This window comes from Scylla paramamosain, chromosome 26 (genome assembly GCF_035594125.1).
Source record: "Scylla paramamosain isolate STU-SP2022 chromosome 26, ASM3559412v1, whole genome shotgun sequence".
NCBI lineage: Eukaryota > Metazoa > Arthropoda > Malacostraca > Decapoda > Portunidae > Scylla > Scylla paramamosain.
The window spans coordinates 17,167,936-17,187,334 of NC_087176.1; the positions used below are offsets into that span (position 1 = coordinate 17,167,936).

At 40.3% G+C, this 19,399-nt stretch overlaps 1 protein-coding gene across 1 annotated transcript in view; it reads right to left on the reverse strand.

Annotated features, from left to right (window-relative positions):
* The window catches only part of LOC135113849 (glutamate receptor ionotropic, delta-2-like), a 149,656-nt gene that overhangs the window by 5,682 nt on the left and 124,575 nt on the right, over positions 1 to 19,399 (reverse strand). Inside the window, exons 9-12 of the mRNA XM_064029471.1 lie at positions 12,373 to 12,557; positions 11,919 to 12,155; positions 2,265 to 2,443; positions 1,865 to 2,027 (exon numbers count right to left, since the gene is read on the reverse strand). Coding sequence (XP_063885541.1) covers positions 1,865 to 2,027; positions 2,265 to 2,443; positions 11,919 to 12,155; positions 12,373 to 12,557 — 764 coding nt within the window. The remainder of the gene's footprint in view (positions 1 to 1,864; positions 2,028 to 2,264; positions 2,444 to 11,918; positions 12,156 to 12,372; positions 12,558 to 19,399) is intronic.

A 19,399-nucleotide genomic window follows, 5' to 3' on the forward strand; every position in this document is an offset into this window, starting at 1 on the left:
CTTTCCTCCAACCTCTGACTATTTCATGCTAATTATTAGAATACTTCGCAGTGATGTTTTCCGTGCCCTCGCTAGCCTAAACCCTCGTAAGGCTTATGGACCTGATGGGGTCCGTCCTATTGTTCTCCAAATCTGTACATGCGTGCTTGCACCTTGTCTAATCATATTCTTTCAACTCTGTCTGCCAACATCTACTCTTCCTTCTTGCTGGATGTTTGCCTACATTCAACCTGTTCCTAAAAAAAGGGTGACCGTCCTAATCCCTCAAACTACCATCATATTGCTTTAATTTTCTGCCTATCTAAAGTTTTGAATCTATCCTTAACAGGAAGATTCTTAAACATCCATCACTTCACATCCTTCTATCTGATATGGGTTCCGTCAAGGCCGCTTCATTGGTGATCTGGCTTTTCTTTCTGAGTCTTGATCATCATTTAGAGATTTTAGTGAAATTTTTGCTGTTGCCTCAGACATATCAAAAGCTCTTGATACAGTCTGGCACAAAGCTTTGATTTCCAAACTACCCTCCTACGGTTTCTCTCTACTCTTTCTCTCTCTAACTTCATCTCGAGTTTCATTCTGACCGTTCCATTGTTGATGTAGTCGACGGTCACTGTTCTTCTCCAAAATCTATTAACAGTGGTGTTCTTCAAGTTTATGTTCTGTCACCCACTCTCTTCCTATTATTCATCAATAATCTTCTGAACCAAACTTCTTGTCCTATCCACTCCTACGGTGATGATACCACCCTGCACGCACTTTTCCACGTCTTTTAATAGACGTCCAACCCTTCAGGAAGTAAATTTTTGATTGGGTATTGTCTATGTCTATGTCTATGGTATTGTTCAATGCTTCAAGAACTTCTCCATCTATCAACTCGATACAAGCTTCCAGACAATTATTCACTTTTCTTCAATGACACTCAACTGTTCCTCTTTTCTACACTGAACATCCTCGGTCTGTCCTTTTCTTAATTCATCTCTAGCTAAAATAGCTTCTGTGAAGTTAGGGGTTCTGAGAGATCTCCGCCAGTTTTTCTCATACCCCGAGCTGCTAACTCTGTACAAGGGCCTTAACTATCCATATATGGGGTATGCTTCACATGTATGGGGGGGTTCCACTCATACTGCTCTTTTAGAAAGGGTGGAATCAAAAGCTTTTCGTCTCATCACTCCTATCCTCTAACTGATTGTCTTCAGCCTCTTTCTCATCTCTATTTTCATGCTAACTGCTCTTCTGATCTTGCTAACTGCATGTCTCCCCTCCTCCCGCGGCCGCGCTGCACAAGTCTTTCTTCTTTCTCTCACTCCTTTTCTGTCCACCTCTCTAATGCAAGAGTTAACCAGTATTCTCAATCATTCATCGCTTTCTCTGGTAAACTGGAACTCGCTTCTTGTTTATGTATTTCCACCTTCCTATGACTTGAATTCCTCCAAGAGGGAGGTTTCAAGACACTTATCCTTCAATTGTTAATTACTGCTTTGGAGCCTATTCGGGAACCGGCATCTCATTGGGCCTCTTTTTTTTATTTCTTTTATTGGATTTTTATTTATTTGCTGCCCTTGGCAGGTTTCCCCCCTACGTAAAAAAAAAAAAATAAAATAAAATTATATATATATATATATATATATATATATATATATATATATATATATATATATATATATATATATATATATATATATATATATATATATATATATATATATATATATATATATATATATATATATATATATATATATATATATACGAAGAGAAAAAAAAATCATTGTTCTTATAATACTACAATTTAACTTTCCGAACACTTACCTCACATCTCGATAAATTATACTCTCATTTCAAACTAAAATCAGTTATTTACTTTCTCACTGTATCTTAGTTTGGTGTTCTGGTACAGAGGTGCTACTGCTCTGTTTTCTCTCACGCGTTGCTCTACAACCTCGCTGGTCCATTGACTGATGATTCCAGCATCCTCAAGGCGATGCATCAGCTGCTGGAAGTGACCGTAATACGGTGCTCCTTTCCTGCATATTAAACATGTTAATGGGTAGTATTATATATATATATATATATATATATATATATATATATATATATATATATATATATATATATATATATATATATATATATATATATATATATATATATATATATATATATATATATATATATATATATATATATATATATATATATATATATATATATATATATATATATATATATATATATATATATATATATATCTGTGAGCTCACCTGAACGCCCAGCCAAAGCTTGCCAAAAAGTAGAAGCCTCCCTTGCTAATGTAAAATGGCGTATGCCCTTGTTTGTCAGTGTAGCGGTTGGCGAGGACGACACTTATGTAATTTTTTACAATAATGAACGAAAACTTTCCACTCATTACCTTCTCAAGGGCTGCATCAGCTACCAACACCTATGAATCAGAAAGGAAGAATCGTCATTAACCTACCCAATCACACACACACACACACACACACACACACACACACACACACACACACACAGAAGGTAAATAAGACACGGTAACAACAAGACACATGAAGACCCAAGCTCATCATTGCTGCAGACCTGCATTTACCATTGTCTAAATATTTTAACACGGTAAATATTAGTTTAGTTGCAAGAGTCAGTGCACCACTCCTTCCTCTGGGGCTGTCCCTGGCATCTTCTGCCAAATTAGTCACAAATAACACTCCTATAGGTCTAGTCTATACATTTTCAACGGTTCAATTCAGTCACATCTGTCACCTAGAACATCCTTACGGGACTAATTATTTCTGAGGTGGCAGGCTCGGGCTCGACGATCGGCCTTCTGTTTGCTTAGCTTAAGCTTAGCTTAAAACCAGGTTAAGCTGCCTCCCGACTTTTCGGCATCGTAAGCACTAGGCTCAGGATGATTTGGGAAGTTAAGTAGGAAAATAAGCATAACGTTTGGGCCAAGGGCTATTTTTTTTTTTTTAATACCATCCCAACTGCGCAGACAACAAACGACATTTGCAACTGATGCCACGTATGAATTTTTGTTCTTTTTCCTTTGCAGTTGAAAAGAATATCTGAGGAGAGGAGAAAATGAAGCTCACTGGATCGATATGCCAACTACTTTATATATATATATATATATATATATATATATATATATATATATATATATATATATATATATATATATATATATATATATATATATATATATATATATATATATATATTCTCTTGTACATATTTCGTTGAAAGTGATACTGAGTTCAGCGTTTATGATTTTCTTCATGATGTTTTATTTTTTTCTCGAAGGAGTGACTTATTCTCTTTGGTAAGATTATTGATGATTTTCCCGTAGGATATCATCTTCGCCAGATCGTGATTTCGGGTTCTTGACCCTTCTTCAGTGGCAGAGGAGGTTGTCTTCTCAGAGGTTGTGTAGAGAATGACAGGCCAGTGGCACGGGCTCCTTACCATCTATTACAAAAGCAAGAAAACCAGCCACCTCCTACTCCGAAACAGTCCACCACAACAAAAGGAGAAAATGCAGCAGTCTCATGTCGTGTATAAGCAGGCGCCCCCAAGACCCACGTGACCCAAGTGCACAAAACCACACTCACTAGAAAATACCTTGAAGAACAAACGGAGATCATCACCACATGCAAGGATAACAGACGCCTCCCCATCTTAGAAGCCCTACATATCAAGAACTTAGAGCCAAAGCTTAACATACATAAGCAAAACCTACAAGCGCCCTCGAGTATGAAGCAAAGCCTAAACCCAGCCGCTCCCAGCCAATCAGAAGCCGAGTCACCAACCCAGACCAAGTCACCAACACCTTCCAGACACACTGGTGCAACACCTTCCAACCACAGCCTTTCTCTCCCCATGAGCCCAGTATTGCCCACATACACCACATCACCGATCTTGTGCGCCGAAACCTAGCAAACACGCTACCACATAACATTATACACTTAACACACCTAGATCCCCAACAACACCCTCTCATCACACCCATTGAGGAGGAGGATATCACCAGGTTGCTCAGACACACTCCGCGGCGAGACCCCGGCCCCTCAGGAGTCACCTGGCCAATGGTACGGAGCCTTCCTCCAGAAATCATATCCAGCCTGTCAAAAATTTTCAATGCTTGCCTCGCCCAAAGGCTTTCAAAATTTCAAACATCACCCTTATTGCCAAGCCCGGAAAAAAATCTCACTTAACAGAAAACTATCGCCCCATAAGCCTCCTTGAAATTCTTGGAAAAACTTTTGAGCGTCTAATCAATTTAAGATTGAGAGCGTTCCTCGAAGGTAACGGATTGCTGGCACCACAGCAGTTCGGTTTCCGGAGGAACGCCTCAACGGAGGACGCCCTTAACAGCATAGTAGCCTACCTAAATTTCAACAAGCCATATTACAAGACAGCACTCGTGACAAAAGATGTAAAAAAAAAGCATTTGACACCGTTTGGCACACCGGTTTAAAATACAAAATTTGTAATAACTTCAATCTCCCTTTTCTAACGCAAACCATCTTGTGTAGTTTTCTGGAAGAGAGACAGACAAGAATCCGCCACCAGGGCAACTTTTCGACATATTTTACTCCTCAGGCTGGAGTCCCACAAGGCTCCGTACTCTCCCCCAACCCTTTTTAACATGTATACAGCTGACCTACCCCTACCAGCCCACAATGACTCACTAACTATTCAATACGCGGACGATGTAACGCAATTGGCCCGTGCCAGGTCGTTAGATCTCCTCACCGACAAAATTCAGAGGGAACTGATGGCGACTAGCCTATGGGAAATGAAATGGCGAATTCTCTCCCATTCCGAAAAACCAAAAGTCACTTATTTCAACATTAAAAGAAGTCAGCCCCGCCAAATTTCACTAAATAGAATTGATCCAATCCCCACCCCAATCCCCATCAGTGACAAAACAAAGTGCCTGGCCTCACCATTGATAAGCACCTCAATTTCAATATACTAATAAAACAAAAAAGCAACCATAGCTGCCAAGGCCCTGAGCAACCTGGAAAGATTTCGCGACAGCAGTACAAAAACAAAACTTCACCTCTACAAAGCTTTCATTCTCCCTCTCTTAACCCTTTTGCCCTCTCTCTCTCTGCTCCCTCCAACCTCTCTAAACTTCAGAAGGTTCAAAATCGAGCAGTTCGTTTCGCTCTTGGGACGAAATGGTTCGACTTCCGAACCTCTCTCTCCATTCACGAGGAGTCCAACATCCCCCCCTTAACATAACACTCTACAACAGAATCGAAAAACAACTAAGCTCCTTCTCTGACAGACACACAATCACATACAATTTCATGACCAACCTCCCCCCAGCTTTCCGTCACCTGCCGCACTACAACCTCCTTGATCCTCCCACTGTGCCTCCTGAACCTGTCTTCTAATAATGGACTCCTCCTTTCTTCCCTTCACTGCCTCCTCTCTCTGTACCACTCATGGTGTCTGAGTGGCATCATCGTCGTTCTCTCGTTCACGTGGGCGGGCCTGCGTGCCAACACCTAGTGTTTTTTTCATATTTTTTGTCTTATGGCTTTCTATTCATATTTTTGTTTTTATGCATTATTTTTCTGTCTAGCAGCCTAGGTTTTAAGGAGGCACCGGACCGCTCCTGGGAAAGGGACGCGACAAAAAAAACACCGCCACTAACATTCCATGCCTCTGACCGAGGGAGTGGGGTCGTGTGCCAACACCTAGTGTTTTTTTTCATATTTTTTCTTATGGCTTTGTATTCATATTTTTGTTTTTTATACATTATTTTTTTTTGCCTGGCAGCCTAGGTTTCAAGGGGGCACCAGGCGACCACTTCCAGAGAGACGGGGATAGCACGAACCGCACTCCTCCCACTGAAGTCACGGCAATGGGGCCCCCGGCCGTCGGCATGACGTTCCGGTAGCGGTACCCCCCGCGGCAGTTAAGGAGCGGCCAGTACTGATGATGGGGACGGTAACCACACCATTCAGTGGAAGCCACTTCACCCCCCACACAGAGGTAGTTGGGTGCGGCAAGGGCTGGGCAGGAAGGTAGTCAAGAGATGGTGGGGCGGGGCCCTGGAAGCGTCCATGCATGAATCCCCATTCACCCCCCACCACCGGCGACTTACCGCGTGCAGACAGATGGTATTAGATTTGACCCCTCGCTGCGGTGAGGGAGCCTTTCGAGCCTCTGTCATTGCACATCCTATCATCACGTCAATCATTATCACAAACCTTCCTCATCCTCCCCATGCACATAACACCACGACATTTTTTATTTTCTCTTTTCTTTAGCAGGTTGGCCTTTTTGCAGGACGAGTCACAGGACACGAGCAGAAAGGACCGACTCTGCTTTTTCACCCACCACATTACATCATACAATAAAGATCCCGGCCATCACCAAATCACTCTACTACTATCCGTGGTTCGGAACCCACGTAAAACTGTAGGTCCCTCCGCTACACGGATGTACTTCTTCCTCTGTCCTTCTTTGAACCAATAAAAGCACAAAAAAAAAAAAACCCTTTTTACTCTGACTGTCCTTCACTCATCTTTCACATCCTGATGGTGCAGGCTCTGGATAGTCTGGTCCCTAACTTGTGCGTGGTTTGGCCCGGGGTTTTGGGTGCGTGGGCGGCGTCCGTGGCTGCGGCTGTGTTGGGCTTGGCTTGCTCGGTTGGTGGCGGACTCTCCTGCTTCCCCCGATAAGGACCTTGTCTCCCTTGCCATCTTAACATAAATATATCACGTAAAAAATAGACGTCCTTCCTAATAATAAAACAAAAATTCAAATTGCGCCTGGGTCAAGCCCCAGTGACTATTTCTCCTACTACAATTCCCTTCTTATCACCCACCTATTCTTCCCACTATCCCCACTTCCCCCTCCCCATCTTTTTTCTCTTTGTTATCTTATCTTATGGCCTTTTCTTTAGAAGGCTGGCCTTTTTGCAGGACGAGCCAGAGGATACGAGCAGAAAGGACCGACACCGCTTTTTTTTTCACCCATCACATTACATCATACAATAAAGATCCCTGCCATCACCAAATCACTCTACTACTAACCGTGGTTCGGAACCCACGTAAAACTGTAGGTTCCTCCGCTATATGGATGTTCTTCCTCTGTCCTTCTTTGAACCAATAAAAGCACAAAAAGAAAAAAAAAAAAAACACTTTCTACTCTGACTGTCCTTCACTCATCTTTCACATCCTGATGGTGCAAGCTCTGGATATTCTGGCCCCGAGCCTGTGCGGGGTTCGGCCCCGGGGTTTGGGTGCGTGGGCGGCGTCCGTGGCTGCGGCTATGTTGGGCTTGGCTTGCTCGGTTGGTGGTGGACTCTCCTGCTTCACCTGATGAGGACCTTGTCTCCCTTACCACTTTAACATAAACATATCTCGTTTCAAATGGCACGTCCTCCCTAATAACAAAAGAAATCAAATTGCGCTTGGGTCAAGCCCGTGACTATTTATCCTGCTACAATTCCCTTCTTATCACCCCATATTCTTCCCACTATCCCCACTTCCCCCTCCCCATCTTTTCTCTCATTATTATTATTATATGGCCCGTCATTCTCTACACAACCTCCGAGAAGACAACCTCATCTGCCACTGAAAAAGGGTCAAGGACCCGAAATCGCGATCTGGTGAAGATGATATCCTACGGGAAAATCATCAATGTTCTTACCAAAGAGAATAAGACACTCCTTCGAGAAAAAGAAAACATCATGAAGAAAATCATAAACGCTGAACTCAGTATCACTTTCAATGATATATATATATATATATATATATATATATATATATATATATATATATATATATATATATATATATATATATATATATATATATATATATATATATGAGGGTCTAGAGCCAGAATGACGTATGCGATATCGTATCCGAAATTATTATTATTTTTTTTATTGCATTATCTTCCCTAACCTTCCTACCGTGATGGGAGAGATCGCTGACATCAGAATGGACCCCGCAATAGGGTAAAAAAATCCAAGTGAAATTTTCCATGGAACCTTCTTGACGCACTTGGGTGATGGCTGTCAGTCACTGCAGCCAGTGAGAAGAAAAGGAGTTTTCTGTAGCATTCCGCAACCCCTAACGCTTTTTGCCCGAAACCCTAACGCCTCCCCGAGGCGTTAGGGTGTCCGGGAGGACAAACCCAAACACTCGTTCTGATTGGCTGAAAGGTGTTGCCACTCCTTTATTATTAAAAATGACGATTCTGAGGCACGTAATAACATGACAATTTTTATACATGGAAAGAAGATCAAAGTAGTAACCTGTTCCTGGTATTGGAATTCAGAAGAATTGTCCATAGGGCCTGAATTAAGAGTTGTATCGTCTCGAGATATCTGGAGGCTGTTCAGACCATGGTCTACTGAGCGACGTCCGTGGCGGTTCATGTGATTGTGACTTCGAATTTCTAGTTATGGGAACTTGTAGTTTACGCATTATTTTCGTAGGATACTAAATGAAATATAAGGATGACTAGATATATTTACTGTTCTTTGGTAATGACATATGTATAGTAACAGAACTGTCGAAATATGAGGTTTATTTTGAAATGATGTGGCTATAAGACGAAGACCGCCTAGATTATAACGCGGCTCTCGTACCAAGGACGGCCCCCACCACACCAGGAATTCCCCCCTAACCAAATAGACTACCAACCCATAAGGTAAACTAACTAACCTAAGATTTTGTAACCTCCCAACCCCGGGGGGTGAATTTCGCCCCTCCTGGGCACCCCTATAAGATAAACTAACCTAACCTAACATTCCGTAACCTAAAACATGAGGTTTTGCCCCTCTGGACACCCTATAAGATAAACTAACCTAACGTTTTGTAACCTAACCGGGTGTGCTTCGCCCCTCCTCCCCCCCATCATAAGGTAAACCTATTATTAATTTCCGATGGGGTAAAAAGGGCTAGAAATGCTCCAAATAGCGATATGTAGAACGTGCGAAGGGCTGTAGCTACATACGGTGTATTGGTTGAAAATGCAATGAAACGAAAATGTATAGATATTCATCACTGACATGCAGAACGTCCAATGGGTCTCTATACATTCTCTATCGCCTTAGAGCACGGTAAAATTCTTCCATCACTAGGAACTCCTTCCTGGCAAAACAACACGACCGCCTTCTGACTGAAGTTATTTGGGAAATTCGGCGCATTTCATATAGACTTCCATATATTAAAACACTTCTGCCACCTTGAAATTACTTTTGGGAATGAATATCAGAGTCGTACATAATGTTAAGAATAATGATAATACCGATTCACAAGGTAAATAGAGTTCGCAACCTTTAGCTTAAGGGTGGTACGGAATCAATCTTTACTAAAGGGACAATAGGCACTGATCATAAGGAACCTTTACGCGTTGAGCATCGCCCTTAAACGGTCTAAAGGACCTTTAGCACCCGGCCCGAGGCCACTCGTGTACAGCACACAACAGACGCCTCGAAAATCACCACTCCGGCCTTCTAAGTAGAACAAAAACATGCAATCCCCACACACTTATCACAGCAGCTGGGAAAGGACGCGTATAAGCACGTTCCAGGGAAACGCAGTCACGACATACACCATAAAGAAAAGGCCCACAGGAGCAACAACCCAGTCATATAGAATATTATAGTACTCTTGTCCAAGTCCAGCTTGTTTTTAATCTCTTAGAAAACAAATTCGTATCACCTTGAAATTTATAAATCTAAAACGCAAGTGACCGCTGACACCAAGTATTCAGCTGGCTATTACAATTCTTCTGAAAAAAAAGCTAAAACCCTGCTTGTATTTAGATTAATAATTTTTTCTCTCTCTCTCTCTCTCTCTCTCTCTCTCTCTCTCTCTCTCTCTCTCTCTCTCTCTCTCTCTCTCTCTCTCTCTCTCTCTCTCTCTCTCTCTCTCTCTCGCTCTCTCGCTCTCTCTCTCTCTCTCTCTCTCTCTCTCTCTCTCTCTCTCTCTCTCTCTCTCTCTCTCTCTCTCTCTCTCTCTCTCTCTCTCTCTCTCTCTCTCTCTCTCTCTCTCTCTATATATATATATATATATATATATATATATATATATATATATATATATATATATATATATATATATATATATATATATATATATATATATATATATATGTATTATTTATTTATTTTATTTATTGATTTAATTTGTTTGTGTATTTAGGTGGAACACCGGCAAAGGTAAAAAAAAATTAAAAAAAAGACCTACTGAGATGCCGGTCCCGGAATAGGGTCCGAAGCAGTAGGGTAGGTGTCTTGAAAGTTCCCTTTTGAAGGAGTTCAAGTCATATGAAGGTGAAAATACAGAAGCAGGCAGGGAGTTCCAGAGCTTACCAGAGTAAGGGATGAATGATAGAGAATACTGATTAAATTTTGCATTAGTGGGATGGACAGAATAGGGGTGAGGGAAAGAAGAGACTCTTGTGCAGCGATGCACATACATACTCCATACATGGACAGATAAGTCTCTTATACAGAATTAGTAGCTGTGCGGGTGAGAAAAACTGGTGGAGACGTCTCAGAACGCCTAACTTCATAGAAGCTGTTTTAGTTAGACATGAGATGTAAAGTTTCCATTTTAAATTATAAGAAAAGGACTGACCGATGATGTTCAGTGTAGAAGAGTCATTGAAAAAGAGGGGATAGTTATATGGAAGATTGTGATGGGTTAATAGATAGAATAATTGAGTTTTTGAAGCATTGAACATTAACAAGTTTCCTCTGCTTCAATCAGAAATTTTAGAGAGATCAGAAGTCAGGCGTTATGTAGCTTCCCTGTGTGGACTGTTTACTTCCTAAAAGGTTGGACGTCTATGAAAAGTCGTGGAAAAGTGCACGGTGGTATCATAAGCGTAGGAATGGATAGAACGAGAAGTTTGGTTTAAAAGATCATTGATGAATAATAGGAAGAGAGTATGGGACAGGACATAACCCTGAGGAACATCACTGTTAATAGATTTAGAAGAACAGCGACCATTTACCACAGCAACAAGAGGACGGTCAGAATGGAAACTTGAGGTGAAGCTATAGAGAGAAGAATAGAAGCCGTAGGAGGGTAGTTTTTAAATCAAAGCTCTGTGCCAGGATCTATCAAAAGTTTTTTGATATGTATAAAATAACAGCAAAAGTTTCACTAAAATGTTTAAAAGAGGATAACCAAGATTCAGCAAAGAAGGCTAGATCACCAGTAGAGAGATCTTGACGGACCCCATACTGGCAATCAGATAGAAGGTTGTGAAGTGATAGATGTTTAAGAATCTTCCTGTTGAGGAAAGAAAAAAAAAAAAACTTTAAATAGCCAGGAAATTAAAGCAACAGGTAGCTCGAGGGATTAGAACGGTCACCCATATTAGGAATAGGCCAAATATATAAGTCACGAGGTAGTCAGATCTCGAAAGATTTTGACACTTTCATGAATGAGTTTTTGGCTAGTTAGAGAAGAGACTTGGCATGGTTATATATCTATCTATCTATCTATATATATATATATATATATATATATATATATATATATATATATATATATATATATATATATATATATATATATATATATATATATATATATATATATATATATATATATATATATATATATATATATATATATATATATATATATATATATATATATATATATATATATATATATATATATATATATATATATATATATATATATATGTGTGTGTGTGTGTGTGTGTGTGTGTGTGTGTGTGTGTAAATATATCATCTGTTGAATGGAAGGAGACTTCAGTTTTTTTTTTACTTATTCACCTAAAAAATAACAATATCATGATATCAAGTTAAATTTATAATTTGATCAATCACTTTAGAGGACAGCGCTTCAAATAAAAGAAGGGGAAAACAGAAAACTTACTTTCATTTCCGAATGAATCTTTTTCACAACTGGATCAGGATGTTTCGAAAAATATTCAAGTGCAGCACCATTGTAAAGCCAAGGTTCTGTTCCCCAGTTCCATTTCCTTTCCTCCACCAAATCACGTAATGTCTCAAACGTTTTTGACATGCCCTTGATCGTAAGGTGAGCAATCAGAGAGGACCTGAAGGCACTACCTATGATAAGACAGAAGACCAGCCACACACCGATCATCATCTGCTTAAAAAAAAAAAAAAAAAAAAAAAATATATATAAATAAATAAATAAGTAAAAATAATAATAATAATAAAACTAAAATAATATATATATATATATATATATATATATATATATATATATATATATATATATATATATATATATATATATATATATATATATATATATGCTTCACTCATTTTATGTAACTTTGTAGGAGGTTTGAATAAAATACCTGTCCAGAAATATTGATGGATGGATCTGCTGGAGGCTTTTCCAGAAGGGCTCCCCAACTATAGAACAGAGTGGTGCTGAAACTAGGAACTGACACACCAGCCAATGTTTTCCATGTGTGTTGCAATGTTATCATAATAAACACCCACAAAGCCACACCTGCCACGATGCTTATCCAAACATAGTCTAAAAATAAATAAATATTATTACTAATAATAACACTAATTAAATAATAACAATAATAACAACAATAGTAATAATAATAATAATAATAATAATAATAATAATAATAATAATAATAATAATAATAATAATAATAATAACAATAATAATAATAATAATAATAATAATAATAACAATAATAATAATAATAATAATAATAATAACAATAATAATAATAATAATAACAGTAACAAATTAATAAAAAAATAAATTGAAACCAATATATATATACATATATATATATATATATATATATATATATATATATATATATATATATATATATATATATATATATATATATATATATATATATATATATATATATATATATATATATATATATATATATATATATATATATATATATATATATATATATATATATATATATATATTCATCATTTATATATTTCATTCCACATGCAGTGTGTTTCATCATTCATATATTTCATACCACGTGTGTCCATGTGGCCACCAGTTTGATCAATGTTTGACCTTTTATCATTCTTGTCTCCCTCTCAAGGGAACATCACACCTTCCCTACATTCCTGTCTGTTCTTACGGAAAACACCTGCACGTCTTCCTCATCGTCCTCTCTGGTCGTTGGCCAAAATAACGACCTCTACCATTGGTTTCTTTCACCCCATTTCCAAGCATCTCATTGGTCATTTCTCCATCTCAGAGGTTGTATCCTAAACCGTTTCTCTCACACAAAAATTAATAGAGCCGTATGAGTAGGTAGAGCTTCAGTCTGTTCAGTTCATCATCAGCCTTCAGAGAGTCTTCAGAGAGTGTCAGACTAGATCATTTCATCATCAGATCACGATCAGTTCACAGAGAGTTCAGAGAGAGAGAGCACATCAGTATCGTCATGTCTGTAATCAATTGTGTCTCGGTATCTCGCGTGTACATTCTATCCATCATTAAATCAAGATGAACTTTTATAGTTTGTGTCTTTTTACTCGCACAATCAATAAATATCAATTCACTACCCACAACCTCCACGCTACCATCAATACCAATCTACTAGCCGGTCCTCCAGAGCAGCCACCACCACACCAAGCATCCTCATCTGATCCAGTAGTGGTAATCATCATCAACAAAGGCGGCTAGTATTTCATCAAAACAGTGGGGTGAAGAACATCATATAAAACAGTGGTGACAAAAAAATACCTATCCAAGACAGTGGTGACCAAGACTACCGACAAAGTGTTGCCAAGGGTGTTGTGCGACCGAAGACACACGAACTCTCGACTCTCTCAAATATCCAGTACACGCTGAGATACATGTATCACGCCCCATCGCAGGCAAATTGTGAGACGTTATCATTTCTCACACGCTTCGATCCTGGGTCACCACACGCACTATATGCTTTCTGCCCTGCTTCTCCCGCCTCATCTCTTGCCGCTCCTACTTCGTCTCATCATGGCCACACCTGTCTGCCGACACACCTGTCGCCGCCTGTTTCTGCTCATCACGCCGCTCCTCTTCGCTGATCACCATTCCTTCTTCCTGAGGTGTGGGTGTTCCTCGGCTTCTTCCCCGAGCCACCTCCACTCACCACCCTCTCCCATCCGAGTACTCGCGGTTACGCCTCATCTGAAACCGCCATTCCCCACCGAGCCGGTCTCTCGCTGCCGGGCGCGTCCAAGATCATCTCTACACGTCTGCTCCCAGCCATGTTCCTCCAGTGATCTGCAGTCACTTCATCGTGGCAAATTTAAGTATTCAGTCAGATTCAGATTATTCTTGTCTTTCCATTCTTCCTTCTTCTGATATTAAGTAGTGCCTATCTATCTATCTATCTATCCATCTATCTATCTATCTATATGTCTGTCTGCCTGTTTGCCTATCTGTTTCCTGCCTGTCTGTCTGTCTATCAGTGTCTATATTATTCCCTTTAGTCTTTCATTATTATTTATTGTTATCTGTGTTATCATATTGTGTGTTATTCTGTGCTTTCATATTGTGTGTTATTTTGTGTGTTTTATATTTATATACATAATATTCATTGATTATCTTTGCGATTCACGTTGCTTATGAAAACACGCTCATAGTTTGCACTATCTACATCACTACCTGCCAAAATGTCTACTGAAACCACTACGACACCTCACATCACCTTCATTCACGAATCTCATGAACTTCCAAATTTTTCTGGAGCTGGCACAGAAATTGTTCATCAGTTTATTCAGAGGACTGAGGAGGAATGTACTAGACATTCAGCCATTTTCGAAAAGGAGAGAATATTAATTTTGAAATCACATATCTGTCACGAGCTCTCGAGTCTCGCTGGCCTGTTGGTGAAATCATATAAATTCGCTTCTCACTACCTTTGATGATTTCACCACTCACCTCAGAAATAATTTATATAATCACCCCAAGCTTAGAGCCACCCATTCTTTTCTCAAATTTTCAAAATCTATCACACAACACGTCTGCTCACACACTAATCCTTACAAGGCAGAAAACATTGCTTCCTCTCAGAGCTCGGAATTGATGACTCAACTCCAAAACTCAAATTGGTTTACTGGTGACTCACTGTCAAGGGATTAGTTAAAAAGACTCATAGCCTGTCTCTTGTTCACCACATTCCTTGATGTTCCCAATTTCTAGGCTGCAAGTGACATCAAATTCAACAAAACATTTTTTTTTTTTTTTTTTTTTTTTTTTATGTAGGAAGGATACTGGCCAAGGGCAACAAAAATCTAATAAAAAAAATGCCCACTGAAATGCCAGTCCCTAAAAGGGTCAAAGCAGTGGTCAAAAATTGATGGATAAGTGTCTTGAAACCTCCCTCTTGAAGGAATTCAAGTCATAGGAAGGTGGAAATACAGAAGCAGGCAAGGAGTTCCAGAGTTTACCAGAGAAAGGGATGAATGATTGAGAATACTGGTTAACTCTTGCATTAGAGAGGTGGACAGAATAGGAGTGAGAGAAAGAAGAAAGTCTTGTGCAGCGAGGCCGCGGAAGGAGGGGAGGCATGCAGTTAGCAAGATCAGAAGAGCAGTTAGCATGAAAATAGCGGTAGAAGACAGCAAGAGATGCAACATTGCGGCGGTGAGAGAGAGGCTGAAGACAGTCAGTTAGAGGAAAGGAGTTGATGAGACGAAAAGCTTTTGATTCCACCCTGTCTAGAACAGCAGTATGAGTGGAACCCCCCCAGACATGTGAAGCATACTCCATACATGGACGGATAAGGCCCTTGTACAGAGTTAGCAGCTGGGGGGGTGAGAAAAACTGGCGGAGACGTCTCAGAACACCTAACTTCATAGAAGCCGTTTTAGCTAGAGATGAGATGTGAAGTTTCCAGTTCAGATTATAAGTAAAGGACAGACCGAGGATGTTCAGTGTAGAAGAGGGGGACAGTTGAGTGTCATTGAAGAAGAGGGGATAGTTGTCTGGAAGATTGTGTCGAGTTGATAGATGGAGGAATTGAGTTTTTGAGGCATTGAACAATACCAAGTTTGCTCTGCCCCAATCAGAAATTTTAGAAAGATCAGAAGTCAGGCGTTCTGTGGCTTCCCTGCGTGATATGTTTACCTCTTGAAGGGTTGGACGTCTATGAAAAGACGTGGAAAAGTGCAGGGTGGTATCATCAGCATAGGAGTGGATAGGACAAGAAGTTTGGTTTAGAAGATCATTAATGAATAATAAGAAGAGAGTGGGTGACAGGACAGAACCCTGAGGAACACCACAGTTAATAGATTTAGGAGAAGAACAGTGACCGTCTACCACAGCAGCAATAGAACGGTCAGAAAGGAAACTTGAGATGAAGTTACAGAGAGAAGGATAGAAACCGTAGGAGGGTAGTTTGGAAATCAAAGCTTTGTGCCAGACTCTATCAAAGGCTTTTGATATGTCCAAGGCAACAGCAAAAGTTTCACCAAAGTCTCTAAAAGAGGATGACCAAGACTCAGTAAGGAAAGCCAGAAGATCACCAGTAGAGCGTCCTTGACGGAACCCATACTGGCGATCAGATAGAAGGTTGTGAAGTGATAGATGTTTAAGAATCTTCCTGTTGAGGATAGATTCAAAAACTTTAGATAAGCAGGAAATTAAAGCAATAGGACGGTAGTTTGAGGGATTAGAGCGGTCACCCTTTTTAGGAACAGGTTGAATGTAGGCAAACTTCCAGCAAGAAGGAAAGGTAGATGTTGACAGACAGAGCTGAAAGAGTTTGACTAGGCAAGGTGCAAGCACGGAGGCACAGTTTCGGAGAACAATAGGAGGGACCCCATCAGGTCCATAAGCCTTCTGAGGGTTTAGGCCAGCGAGGGCATGGAAAACATCATTACGAAGAATTTTAATACGAGGCATGAAGTAGTCAGAGGGTGGAGGAGAGGGAGGAACAAGCCCAGAATCGTCCAAGGTAGAGTTTTTAGCAAAGGTTTGAGCAAAGAGTTCAGCTTTAGAAATAGATGTGATAGCAGTGGTGCCATCTGGTTGAAGTAGAGGAGGGAAAGAAGAAGAAGCAAAGTTATTGGAGATATTTTTGGCTAGATGCCAGAAATCACGAGGGGAGTTAGATCTTGAAAGGTTTTGACATTTTCTGTTAATGAAGGAGTTTTTGGCTAGTTGGAGAACAGACTTGGCATGGTTCCGGGCAGAAATATAAAGTGCATGAGATTCTGGTGAAGGAAGGCTTAAGTACCTTTTGTGGGCCACCTCTCTATCATGTATAGCACGAGAACAAGCTGTGTTAAACCAAGGTTTAGAAGGTTTAGGACGAGAAAAAGAGTGAGGAATGTACGCCTCCATGCCAGACACTATCACCTCTGTTATGCGCTCAGCACACAAAGACGGGTCTCTGACACGGAAGCAGTAGTCATTCCAAGGAAAATCAGCAAAATACCGCCTCAGGTCCCCCCAACTAGCAGAGGCAAAACGCCAGAGGCACCTTCGCTTAGGGGGATCCTGAGGAGGGATTGGAGTGATAGGACAAGATAAAGATATGAGATTGTGATCGGAGGAGCCCAACGGAGAAGAAAGGGTGACAGCATAAGCAGAAGGATTAGAGGTCAGGAAAAGGTCAAGAATGTTGGGCGTATCTCCAAGACGGTCAGGAATACGAGTAGGGTGTTGCACCAATTGCTCTAGGTCATGGAGGATAGCAAAGTTGTAGGCTAGTTCACCAGGATGGTCAGTGAAGGGAGAGGAAAGCCAAAGCTGGTGGTGAACATTGAAGTCTCCAAGAATGGAGATCTCTGCAAAAGGGAAGAGGGTCAGAATGTGCTCCACTTTGGAAGTTAAGTAGTCAAAGAATTTCTTATAGTCAGAGGAGTTAGGAGAGAGGTATACAGCACAGATAAATTTAGTATGAGAATGACTCTGTAGTCGAAGCCAGATGGTGGAAAACTCGGAAGATTCAAGAGCGTGGGCACGAGAGCAGGTTAAGTCATTGCGCACATAAACGCAGCATCCAGCTTTGGATCGAAAATGAGGATAGAGAAAGTAGGAGGGAACAGAAAAGGGGCTACTGTCAGTTGCCTCAGACACCTGAGTTTCAGTGAGGAAAAGAAGATGAGGTTTAGAAGAGGAGAGGTGGTGTTCTACAGATTGAAAATTAGATCTTAGACCGCGAATGTTGCAGAAGTTAATGAAGAAAAAGTTGAGGGGGGTGTCAAGACACTTACGGTCGTCGACGGAAAGGCAGTCTGACCTGGGGACATTTATGGTCCCCTCCCCAGATGGGGACTCCGAGGCTGGTGTAGGAGTCGCCATGATTTTAAAATTTTTTGAGTGAAGGGTGTGTGTGTTATTAGGTGCTTGTAGTTTTGTGTGGAGGAAGAGAGTTGTCTTTAGAGGGCAGGCTGTGACTACCCCCTTGTGTTGTGAGACACAAAGGGAAACGTTCAGTGAGGTCACAGCTGGGTTTAATGATAAGTTCACAGCACCCCCTGAACAGTGCTTTAGACCTCACTGGGAGTAATTATCGTTTCGGCAGGTGTCTACTGCCTCCTCCTATGTATTATTACATAAATGATGTTTGCAAAGTCATATCTGATAAGCGTCTCCTTCCCAACTCTGAGCCTGTTCAGGTACTTGATGCCTTTTCACCTTACTCTTTCACCTCACCTCATCACCCACCTCCTCGTTCTTACTCTCCTTCTAGTGAACGTTACAGTTGACGTACATAGCCTTCGCCTAGATATCAGTACACTCAATCGAAATCGAGATCAAGAAATGTCACCTGCACCTGTTGCAAGCTGCCTATTCATGTTCTCGCGCAGTGTAGGGTTGTTCTTGATAGCTTAGGAAGACACTCATTCAGTCCTGATGTATTATGTTCCTTCCACAAAGGGATAGGTAATTTCTTGCAAGACTGCAGGCTTTATCATGCACATGCTCAGGTTGCTCAACAAACATCGTCGGAAAACTCATAAAATCATCCATAAATTTGTAGATAATGTGTTTAATTGCGATAGCTATACCGTCATTAGCTGTGTTGAAAAAATAGATTTTTTATGGATGCGGTAATTTGGTATTTTTAAAGGTATTGTGTTTTTAATCCGTGACTATTTATTAGTATGATATCCTACTTAGCTTGTAAAAAAAATTGCGTATGAGACTGTCATTGTTGGTCTTCTATTGTAGAATGTTATGCTGCATGATGGTGATACTATTCATGTTCAACTTGAATGCTTATGTAGTCTTGTTTCCCTTTTCTCCAGAAATCACCTGTCTTGTTGTAATCCGCTGCGTAGTTTTCGGAATTGTGCTTTTTTCCAGTTGAGTCCTACATCTTTTGGATTTATCTTGCTCCCTGTTAACAAGCTCATTATTTGGTCTTCTTGAATATT